This window comes from Physeter macrocephalus, chromosome 17 (assembly GCF_002837175.3).
Source record: "Physeter macrocephalus isolate SW-GA chromosome 17, ASM283717v5, whole genome shotgun sequence".
Taxonomy (NCBI): domain Eukaryota; kingdom Metazoa; phylum Chordata; class Mammalia; order Artiodactyla; family Physeteridae; genus Physeter; species Physeter macrocephalus.
In genome coordinates, this window is record NC_041230.1 from 17,494,368 (window position 1) to 17,505,939 (window position 11,572).

Sequence of the window (11,572 nt, forward strand, 5' to 3'; positions counted from 1 at the left end):
CCTGGGGCACCTTGTGCCACAAAAAAAGGTAATGACCAAAGGATAATGAGAAATGCCAAAAGGATGCAGGAGTCAGCTTGAAGGGGCTTCAACTGGCCAAATTTAGGACAATTCGAGCATCAAAAGGAAATATGAAAAATTATAACACACTGAATTAAAAAACAAATAAAAAGGGTCTACACTAATACTAAAAGGGGGGAAAGGGCTCCTCTTTACAGAAAAATACCAGCTATAAACATAGATGGTTAGAAAACCACTAATTTGCAAACACCAATATAATAATTGATTCAGGCAAGGATCATCCATGGTAAAGGGTTGTTGGGGAACAGGATATTTACACTGTCTTCAAGTATTTAATAAGTACTTTTAAAGTTCTTATTCCTTACACAAGGGAACAGATACCTAAGGTGAAGAGATATCACAGGTACCATCTTAAACAAGTAATTAGCAACACCAATAATAGAATAAAGTAACACTGTATGTCTCCTGCTGTGATGCAATAGGAAGTCATCATCAACTATATATTATTCTTGCCAAAAATGATTATTTAATTCTGTTTCTTCATAAGTACATTCATCAGACATCTCTAAATTGTGGGCATTCTATAAGTAAACTGTTGTAAACTCTTCAAAATACCAATTTCATAAAGACAAAATAATGTAGAGGGATTGTTTCAGATGAAAGGAAATTAAAGAGAAGACGCTAAATGCAGCCTGTGATTGGATCTTAGATTGAAAAATGTTATAAAGAACACTTTTAGAAAAACTGAGGAAATCTGAATATGCTAAATAATATTATTGTGTGTCAATGTTCACTTCTTGGGTGAAAAAAAAAGATATGATTATGTAGAAGAATGACCTTGCTCCAAAATGATATGTGCTTAAGTATTAGGACATGATAATATCTGCAATTTACTTTCAAATGGTTCTACAAGGAAAAAAAGAAAAGAAAATACAGAAAGAGAAAGAAAAGGCAAATAGGACAAAACAGGATTGATGACTCAAACTATTCTTTAAACTTTTCTGTTGTTTTACGATTTTTGAAAATAAAAAGCTGCTACTTTAAAAAAAAAAAATGGGGCTTCCCTGGTGGCGCAGTGGTTGAGAGTCTGCCTGCCGATGCAGGGGACACAGGTTCGTGCCCCGGTCTGGGAAGATCCCACATGCCGCGGAGCGGCTGGGCCCGTGAGCCATGGCCGCTGAGCCTGTGCATCCGGAGCCTGTGCTCCGCAACGAGAGAGGCCACAACAGTGAGAGGCCCGCGTACCGCAAAAAAAAAAAAAAAAAAAAAAAAATGAAAGAAAGAAAAACTGCCTTAGGACAGACTAAAAAGATCTAGACTCAGTAATCTGGAGATGAAGGCAAGAAGGATACAAGCTAAAAGATTTTAAAACCCAATCTGACATTAGGAGAACAAAATCAAACAGTTAGGATCACAGATTAGACCCCGTGCACCTTCTTCTCCCCTAGTCTTATACTCCAATCTGGAGAGACCTAACACAATGAATATGGATTTTCTCCCCTTGAAATACTGTATTATAATGTTTACTAATAAAAGACTAAAACCAAAGTTGTTTCCTCTCATGGCACATGACTGGCATGATAATAATCACTAACACAACCAAAACAAACTGTTTTAAAATAAAATATAACTCACAAGTTATGAGTTCTGAAAACCCATTTAGCTACAAAATGTATCTTTGGCTGTAAGCAAACATTCTTATGACTCTGCCTTTCTTAAAAATGATAGGGGCTTCCCTGGTGGCGCAGTGGTTGAGAGTCCGCCTGCCGATGCAGGGGACACGGGTTCATGCCCCAGTCCGGGAAGATCCCACATGCCGCGGAGCGGCTAAGCCCGTGAGCCATGGCCACTGGGCCTGCGCGTCCGGAGCCTGTGCTCCGCAACGGGAGAGGCCACAATGGTGAGAGGTCCGCTAACCGGAAAAAAAAAAAAAAAAAAAAAAAGATAAAAAAACTACATTAGAAAGATCAAATACACATTCTTCAATAAACGACTTATAACTACTCAATTTAGAAAAAGCATTTTATTTTACAAAAAAAATGCAAATAGCCAATAAATACTTGAAAAGGTTATCAACCTCATTCATTAGTTATTACTAGAATGGCTAACAAATATGAAAAGGACAGACAGTACCAAGTGGTGATGAGGACGTGGAATAGCTGGAACTTTCACCACTGCTAATAGGAATGTAAATTGGCATAAGCACTTTGAAAAACAAGCATTATAAGCAAAATTGAAGACACAAATACTCCATAAGAAAGTTCAGGGCAAAAACTAGAAACAACCTCAACTGTTCACCTGAAAAACTAAAGAGAGTTAATGAAGACTCTAACATCAAATTTGTAAACGTCTATCACAATGCCTGGCACACAAAAAAATTTATTGTATACAATGCAATCCCATAATCCCATCATTCCTCCCTTCATGCATGACAAATGAATTCTTGTCATTTAAGATTAGTATGATTCTCAAAACACATTCCAATGGTTTCTCACCTCACAAAAATAAAACCCAAAATCTTTAACAATGATCTAGTACAGCTCCTTACCTATCACAAACCATCTGTCATTTTAAATATGCCTATTCCATATTACCACTAGAATGTGATCCCTGTGAAAACGAAGACTTTTTGTTCACTACTGCATCCTCAGCAGAGGAAGGCATTAAGTAGGTACAATCTGGCAGGTAGCAGGTACTCAATAAATATCTGCTGAAAAATTATATGCTTGGATTCTGGGCTTGGAAAGAAGAACAATACCTGTGGTATGGAGTACATGAATGAGTTTCCTAAACTATGTGCAATTTACCTTAAGAAATATGCAAACCAAAGTTAAATTAGCTGTTCTGCTTTATAAAAATTTGAAATAATTTACTCTTAATGCATTTAATTCCCCAGGTTCTGTATCAAGAAAGTATAAGTTATTCCAAAATTCCAAGTTACACGAGCCACTCAGTTATAATTATAATAAACTAAATAATAACATTATCCTCATGAATTTTCCAAAGTTACCATTATCCTGAAAATAAACCAAGGAAAACAATACTATATACCACTTTTTCCACAATATTATATAGCAGAATCTCAATAATTCTGTTAAAGATAATAGTATCTGGAGATATAAAACTCGGATAGAAACATCACCTTAGCCAAGAAACCAGTATTTCAATAATGAAATTCAAAGACAAAACCAGATTTAACAAGATCTTAGTATGAGGAAACTTCCCTAGAACAGCCGAAGACACTCCACTGCAGTCCTAGATTTAACTTTTACGGCATTAATCAGTCCAGAGAGGCTTCTAAGTAGATTCCATTTTTTCCACCAAATACTTTACTCCTATTGGCAAAAACAGATTTAGTTAAAAGAAAAGAGGGGGATAAAAAGATGATCCAAGTTCCCTCTTGTCCCTGTATCTTTGGATAGAGAATTAACAATAAACAACACCTCCAAGGAAAAAAGAAAAGGAAACCACTTGGGGAACAGATATCTGAATAAATTGTACCTATCCGCTCTGGAATAAGAAACAAACCTGCCTAACTGGTGTTCAAACCAGCCAAGAGCAATTTGTCAGGAGCAGAAAATATTTAGCAATTAAAGATACAACATCCCATCTTTCATTAAAATTAATTAGGTTTTATCAATAGCCTTTCTTGAAAAAAAAATCCCATTCAATTCACTAACTTTTAGGTAAAATAAAAAGTGAAATTGTGTGCTTTTTAAAATATTTAGTGGTGCATTTTCCTATATAAACTGTGTGAATATTTATATACATATAAACATAACTAACCACACCACACAGTGGTCTACAATTTTTAATGACTGCATAAAATCTCCTCATACTAATCCCCTTATGTTGAATTTTTAGCTTTTTCATTATTATAAACAAACCTGCAGGGAACCCTTCTGTACATGTCTTTTTGCTAGATTTAAAAAAAAAAGAAATAAACAGAAGTTTGAACCAAAAAATATTTTTTTGATAATGTCAGCATTAATGCCAAAAATGAGAACAATATTCAAATATTTGATCCTGTCCATTTACTACAGATGTTGTCATTTACTGAAGTTGTGGATCTTTCATGCCCCCCTCCTTTGTCTTTTTCCTTAGGTTACTAATTTTTTTTCCTTGTTATTCAGTGCTCCAAAGGATAAACAAGGAAAAAACAGAGAGAGGGACCAAGATAAAACGTGTTATACTCCTTATCTGAATTAAAAAGCAAAAAATTGATGAGCAACATTTAAACCACTTTACCTAGCAGCCATTCTTAAGGTTCCCAGATAAAATAATGCCCTGAACCTAAGGCATCCATTACATATAAAGAATTCACTTCTCTCCTCTGCATCTAGAGCCTACTAGCTAGCTACCATCCTAGGGAAAACTGAAAAAATAGTCTTTCAAATAATTTTCGTCAGGATTTAATTCTCTCACAGAACCCTGGTTAGGGAAAGGCAAGTCCTAAAACACATTTAACTAGACTTATGTAAAGAAATACTAACTGCTAGACTATAAAACTCCTATGACATTTTCTTCCTTTTCCTTCCAAGAATGTCCCAACACTTCCACTTACTAGAGCTCACTGTACTCCCACAGCTGCTGGGTTGGTTTTAAAGCCTAAAGTCCCTCACAAAAATTTGACTGGTTTATTTATTTATTTATTTACTATTTACTAGATAAAGTTTTCCTATACTGAACTATAATTAAAGGATAGCTATCTAACCAGTTTATTTTGTGGCCTCATGGGTCTCTCCTGTCCACTGAAGCAGATCCGTTAAAATACAGTCTAGTCCATTTACTGAGGGACTTCATCATGAACTGGGAATGATTTTACATACCCATGACAGACATACACATGCTTATTTTATGTGCCAAAATAACATTAACACAGCACAGAAAAGTAATTTGGTACCATACTCAATGTCTACTGAAAACTGTCATCCAGGTTCCCACAGGACTGTAACTGAGAAGGCAGTTTTCAAATGCAACTGGATACCATACCAGAAAGCTGTTCAGAGCACCCCCAAACCGTATCCTTTGTATTTCAGACACACTAACATCAGAATAAAACCAAGGATTTCTCTTTTTAACATGCCAAATAGGAGAAAACATATCAAGTCAGCAGTATGCAAACATCATACTATGAAGGAGGAGAGAGTTAATTCCTCTACAGAAAGAAAAACAATGGGAACACCATCTTCTGAGGGTCTGTTTCACATTTTCTAAAAGACTAAAAAATGTAAATAGTTTTTGCCAAAAATGAACAAATTGGTTTCATGAAGGGCTGTCTTTTCTTCTTTATTTATTCTTCTCTTAAAGTGCAAACATCATACTATGAAGGAGGAGAGAGTTAATTCCTCTACAGAAAGAAAAACAATGGGAACACCATCTTCTGAGGGTCTGTTTCACATTTTCTAAAAGACTAAAAAATGTAAATAGTTTTTGCCAAAAATGAACAAATTGGTTTCATGAAGGGCTGTCTTTTCTTCTTTATTTATTCTCCTCTTAAAGAAAAAAAAAAAAAAACCCACACTGTCTTACAATTTAAACGCACCGAACTTGAATTTTTAAACCCCCAACTTGAAGAAAGCCAAGTTTAAAACCCAACCATTGTATATGGTATTAGAAAAAAAACGGCTCTCAGAAAGGGAAATCCAACGCACAAAATAATTTAGAACAACCAGAACAAAGTAGGAAAGGTTCCCACAATTCATCCTAACAGGTTATTTCCAAGCAAACCAGGATTTAAGTTCTATAAAAAGTTCCTTATCTAGCTAAACTGAGTATGTTTGTATACCTATGTAAGTAGTCATTTTTATACAGAAATGCTCAATAGAAAAAGTTAGCAATTCCCAGTGTTTATAGTTTTTAAACAACTTCCTAACCTTTATAACCATGATACTCTCAATATGACACATTTTAAGTAAATGAAACGATGCCTTTCAAAATAATAATTTCAAAGATAGTGAGAAACAAATGATACAGAATCCAAAGGGAAAAAAATCTCAGATTAAACAATAACACTGTATTTCTTAGACTGGTATACTTGTTCATATACAATCCCATTAGGAAATACAAAACTTTCTTTCCTCTTTACTGGTAGATTAAAACTCATTTATATAATTGAAGTTAAAATTTAATAAAACAGCATACTATCATGACAAATACTAAACCAAAGCTGAAACTGCACATGAAGCGTTAGCATTACAAACCTAGTAAAACTTTTAAGTGCAATCAGATGAAGAGCAACAAAGAGTATACATTTTACCAACGATGAGGTAACAAGCTAAAAAAAAAAAAATAAGGTGAACTATTCATTCACAGCCTGTCCTTCACCGAGACTATTCCCACGCACTGCTGTATGCATTAAGATTAAAAACTCACTTTCATACACAAGTTAAACAGATTATCGCATCTCTTTTCCCCAACCCTCCCCTCCCCTGGAAGGTCAAAGTGCTCCAGACAAGACAACGAAAGCACGTGACAAAAGTTTCCCCAACACGCTTTCCAGGCCTGGAGGCTATGCTCCTCCCCCGTTCGGGGTCCGGGGTGAGCTAGGCCGGGACCAAAGGCCTGCGGCGCACCGAGGGCAGGACGGGGTCGGCGGGGGCGAGCGGGGGTCAGCCCCCAGCCCCGTGGAGGGGGAACGGGGCGCCGAGGACGCGCTTGGGCGAGGGTGCCTCCCGAGACCGCCGGCGGAAGCGCGGGACGGAGCGCGGCCTGTTACCTTTTCCTGCTCCTCGCGGAGCCGCGCCACCTCTGGGGCGCGCAGCGGCGCCGCGGCCGAAGCCGAGGCCGAGGCGTGGGGCCCGCTGTCGGGCGGGGCCTCCATGGCGGAGCGCCGGGGCCTCAGCGGGGCGAACGAGTCCTAAACAAGTGTTTATGAAGGCGGCGTGGCCGGCGGCTGCCCAGCGCCCGCGTGCTCGCCCTCATGCACTGCGCGCCCCGCGCTGAGGAGGCCGCGCCCCACTTCTCTGCTACCGCGGCGGCAGCTGCTCGCGTCCGGGCTGCCCGCGGCCGCATCTCACACGCGCATGCCGCCCGCCGCCGCCGGCGCCCCCGCCGCCGCGGGCTCGGAGCAACAGGCCGGCCGTTGAAGGCGAAAAGCCCCGATCCGGTGGCTGGGCCGAGCCAGACGTCCTGTGGCGGCCGCTCCTCCTCCGCACCTCCCCCGTAGGCCCCGCCCCTCGCCCCGCCCAGCGCGGCACGCTGGGAAGCGCACGCAGCCTCCGCCCTTCGTCACGCCCCCGGTGATCGCGTGGCGCAGGAGCGGCGCGGCGGCGGCTGGCTTAGCCGGAGGCTAAGCTGCACTGTAGCCCTTTGGAAACTTTCATTCTAGGGAAGATCGACGCTCAGTTCACGGAGATGAGCCCCGTCTTAGCCTTGTGTCCCCCTAATGCCCCCAGTGGTTGAGCGCTGCATCTGGCGGTAGGAGCTTAATTCGCGAACTAGTGCTGGTTCATAAGCATATTTAATTTTAGCAAAGTCAACTCTTCCCTTTGCCTGTTTAATGAATTAAAATATGCGATTAAGTTTTGTTTGTGTGTTAATTACTGCACACACAATTTTTCCTTATATAAAGGTATTGTGCTTTAATTAACATATTGCTATATATGGGCTATTTAAGAGACTTTTCAAGGGTAACGTTGCCCATACTTTTCCTCTTATTTCAAAACTCCCGTGACCTCTCTCGCCTACAGCCTCTGTACACAGTAGGCACCCAATTAATGCTTAATGAATGGAATTGGCCTTGCCCTAACAATCATCTCTGCTCCAATACCTAACAGTGGGATGGGTCCTGTTCCTTCAGCGTTGTGCAAATGGCAATGGGCTGGGAGGTAGCTGCAGTTCTCACCCTGGTGTGCCTGCTTGCTAGATTTCTCTTCCCTTCTGGCCAGCTCCCCAGTCCAGGTACACCCTTTTTACATTTGCTTCAAAGAAAGAAGTGAGGAAAATTGGGGCAAATGGTAAATGTTAATTGCTCTCTTTTCCTCACTACATATCCAACCTCTGAAACAGGCAGTCTCTGACTGGTCTAGCACCACACCATCTGTGTATCCTCAGCTACTTCAGTAGCTTCTTCTCTGGTCTCCCTGCTCTCACTTTCGGCCCCTGTAATGGACATTGGCAGCTGCCCACCCTATTTCCCCTCATTCAGATGTTCAAACCTAACCCACTTAGGTCTTGTGCCTGTGGGAAGCTGACCCACCTGAGGCTCCAGTAGAAGGGTAAGTGCATTTATCTTCTAAGTAGTTGGTTCTATGTGCTGTCTACAAGAGACTCACTTTAGATTGAAAGACACAAAAGGGTTGAAAGTAAAAGGATGGTGCTGTGGGCTGAATTATCTCCCGCCTGAAATTACCATGTGGAAGTTCTAACACCCACTACCTCAGAATGTGACTGTGCTTGGAGATAGGGCTTTAAATGTGATTAAGTTAAAATGAAGCCATTAGCGTGGGCCCTAATCCAATTTGGCTGGTATCTTTATAAGAGGAGGAAATTTGGAGACACAAAGAAAAGCCAGGGGCATACATGCACAGAGGGATAATCACATGAAGAGTCAGCAAGAGGGCCTCCAACTGCAAGCCAAGGAGAGAGGCCTCAGAGTTAGCCAGCCCCATCACACCTTGATCCTGGACTTCCATCCTCCAGAACTGTGAGAAAATAAATTTCTGCTGTTTAAGCCACCCAGTCTGTGGTATTTTGTTATGGTAGCCCTAGCAAACTAATACATCAATAACCTAACTGTATACTTTAAGGAACTAGAAAGAGAAAAACAAACAAAACCCAAAGCTAGCAGAGGAAAGAACAAAGATTAGACTAGTGAGAAACAGAGAATAGTAAAACAACAGAAAAAATCGATGAAACCAAAGGTGGTTCTTTGGAAAGATGAATAAAATTGACAACCTTTCCTAGATTAAGAAAAAGAGAGAAGACTCCAATTACGAAAATTAGAAATAAAAGTGGGACAAAATTCCAATTTTATAGAAATAAACAGGATTATAGGAGAGTACCATAAACAATTGTGTAACCTAGATGAAATGGACAAATTCCTAGAAAAACAAAAACTAACAAAACTGACTCAAGAAGAAATAGAAAACTAGGAAAGCCCATTAACAAGTAAGGAGAATGAATCAGTAATCAAAATCCTCCCAACAAAGAAAAATCCAGATGGCTTCAAAGGTGGATTTAAAACATTTGAAGAAGAATTAACACCAATTCTTCTCAAACTCTTCCAAAAAACTGAAGAAGAGGGAACACATTCTGTGAGCTTAGCAAGACAAAGGCAGCAAAAGAAAAGAAAACTACAGACCATGTCCCTTTTTAATATAAATGCAAAACCTCTCAATGAATAATAACACACTGAATACTGAATTCAGGAGCATATTAAAAGGATTATACACCACGATCATGTGGAATTTATCCCAGGAACACAAAGATACTTCACCATATGAAAATCAATGAAGATAGTACACCACATTAATAGAATGAAGGGGAAAAAACTGCATGCTAATCTCAATTGATGCAGAAAAAAGCACTTGACAAAATCCAACATCCCTTTACGATAAAAACACTCAATAAACTAGGAATAGGAAGAAACCTCCTCAACATTGTAAAGGCCATACATGAAAAACCTATATCTAACATACTCAATGGGGAAAGACTGAAAGTTTTTCCTCTGAGATCAGGATTAAGATAAGGATGTCTGCTTTTACCACTTTTATTCAACATAGTACTGGAAGTTCTAATCAAAGAAATTAGACAAGATAAGGAAATGAAATGAAGCCAAATTGGGAAGAGATGTAAAATTATCTCTATTGGTAGATGATATGATCTTATATGTAGAAAACTGTAAAGAATCCACAAGAAAAAAAAATGTTAGAGTAATAAACTCAAAAAAGTTGCAGAATACAAAATCAACCGACAAAAATCAGTTACATTTATATACACTAGCATAAAAAAAGAATAAAATATTTCATAATGAATTTAAGCAAGGAGGCATACAAATTGTGCACTGAAAACTATAAAACATTGTCAAAAGAAATTAAATAAAACACAAATAAATGGAAAGACATCTATTTTCATGGGTTGGAAGACTTAATATTGTTAAGATGAGAACTATTGTGGACTGAATGTGTGTTTCCCCGAAATTTGTATGTTGAATCCTTGACCTTCAATGTACTGTATTTGGGATAGGTCCTTTATGGAGGTAATTAAGGTTAAATGAGGTCATAAAAGTGAGTCCCTCGGGCTTCCCTGGTGAAACAGTGGTTGAGAGTCCGCCTGCCAATGCAGGGGACGCAGGTTCGAGCCCCGGTCCCGGAGGATCCTGCATGCCGTGGAGTGGCTGGGGCCGTGAGCCATGGCCGCTGAGCCTGCGTGTCCGGAGCCCGTGTTCCGCAACGGGAGAGGCCACAGCAGTGAAAGACCCGCGTACCGCAAAAAAAAAAAAAAAAAGTGAGTCCCTGATCCAATAGGATTAGTGTCCTTTTAAAAAGAAAGAGCTCACTCTCTCCACACACATACACTGGGGAAAGGCCACTGGGGGACATAATGAGAAGGCAGCCATCTACAAGCCAAAAGGAGAGCTCTCACTGAAAACTGAATTTGCTGTCGCCTTGATCATGGACTTCTACCCTCCTGAACTATCAGAAAATAAATTTCTCTTGTTGTATTTTGCTATAGCAACCCAAGCAAATTAATACAACAATGATCCTCAAAGGAATTGACAGATTCAAAGCAATCTTTATGAAATCTCAATGCCATTTTTTGCAGAAGTACAAAAACCCAGCCTAACTCACATGGAATTGCAATAGATTCTGAATAGCCAAAACAATCTTGAAAAAGATAAAGTTGGGAAAAGTCTCATACTTGCTGATTTCAAAACTTACTAAAAAGCTACAGTAATCAAAACACTGTGTGACTAGCATAAGGATAAACATATAGACCAATGGAATTTAATTTAAAAGCTCAAAAATAAATCCTCCCATTTATAGTAAATTGATTTTTGACAGGGGTTACAAAATCATTCAATCAGGAAAGGACAGTCTCTTCAACAAATTATCCTGGGACAATTGGATTCCATATGCAAAAGAATGAAGTTGGACCCTTAACTTACACCACTGAGGAGTCCTCAAGCCAAAGCTGGCCATCAAGGCTTATGACGTCTCCCATTAATGGGTCTGATTTAGTATCCTTGCCATGCCCAGTTATAAGCTGGGAAGCATGGCCTTGGCAATGGGTTTCAGAGCATAGAAGCTGAAGCCTTTGGTCAGTGACACCCCTGCAATCAGAAATCTGCCACAGTCCACCACCGAGGACCGTGGGGTGGATGTCTCAACTGGCTGGGCTGCTTGGGTCTCTCTGTCAGAATGGGACCTTGATGCACAGAGATCAATGAAACAATAGAGAACAAAAAAAGCAAATGATTTTTTACAAAGACAATGCAATGGAGAAAGAAGTCTTTCAAACAATGGTGCTAGAAAAATTGGACATCCATTTGCAAAAAAAAAAGAACCTCTACACATACTTCATATCTTACACAAAAATTAAGTTAAAA

At 39.6% G+C, this 11,572-nt stretch overlaps 1 protein-coding gene across 1 annotated transcript in view; it reads right to left on the reverse strand.

The window, feature by feature from the left end:
• The window catches only part of URI1 (URI1 prefoldin like chaperone), a 70,053-nt gene extending 62,893 nt beyond the window's left edge, over nucleotides 1–7,160 (reverse strand). The window contains exon 1 of the mRNA XM_024132570.3: nucleotides 6,740–7,160. Within this exon, the coding sequence (XP_023988338.1) occupies nucleotides 6,740–6,844 (105 nt within the window). The 5' untranslated portion in view covers nucleotides 6,845–7,160. The remainder of the gene's footprint in view (nucleotides 1–6,739) is intronic.
• Nucleotides 7,161–11,572: the final 4,412 nt, after the last annotated feature.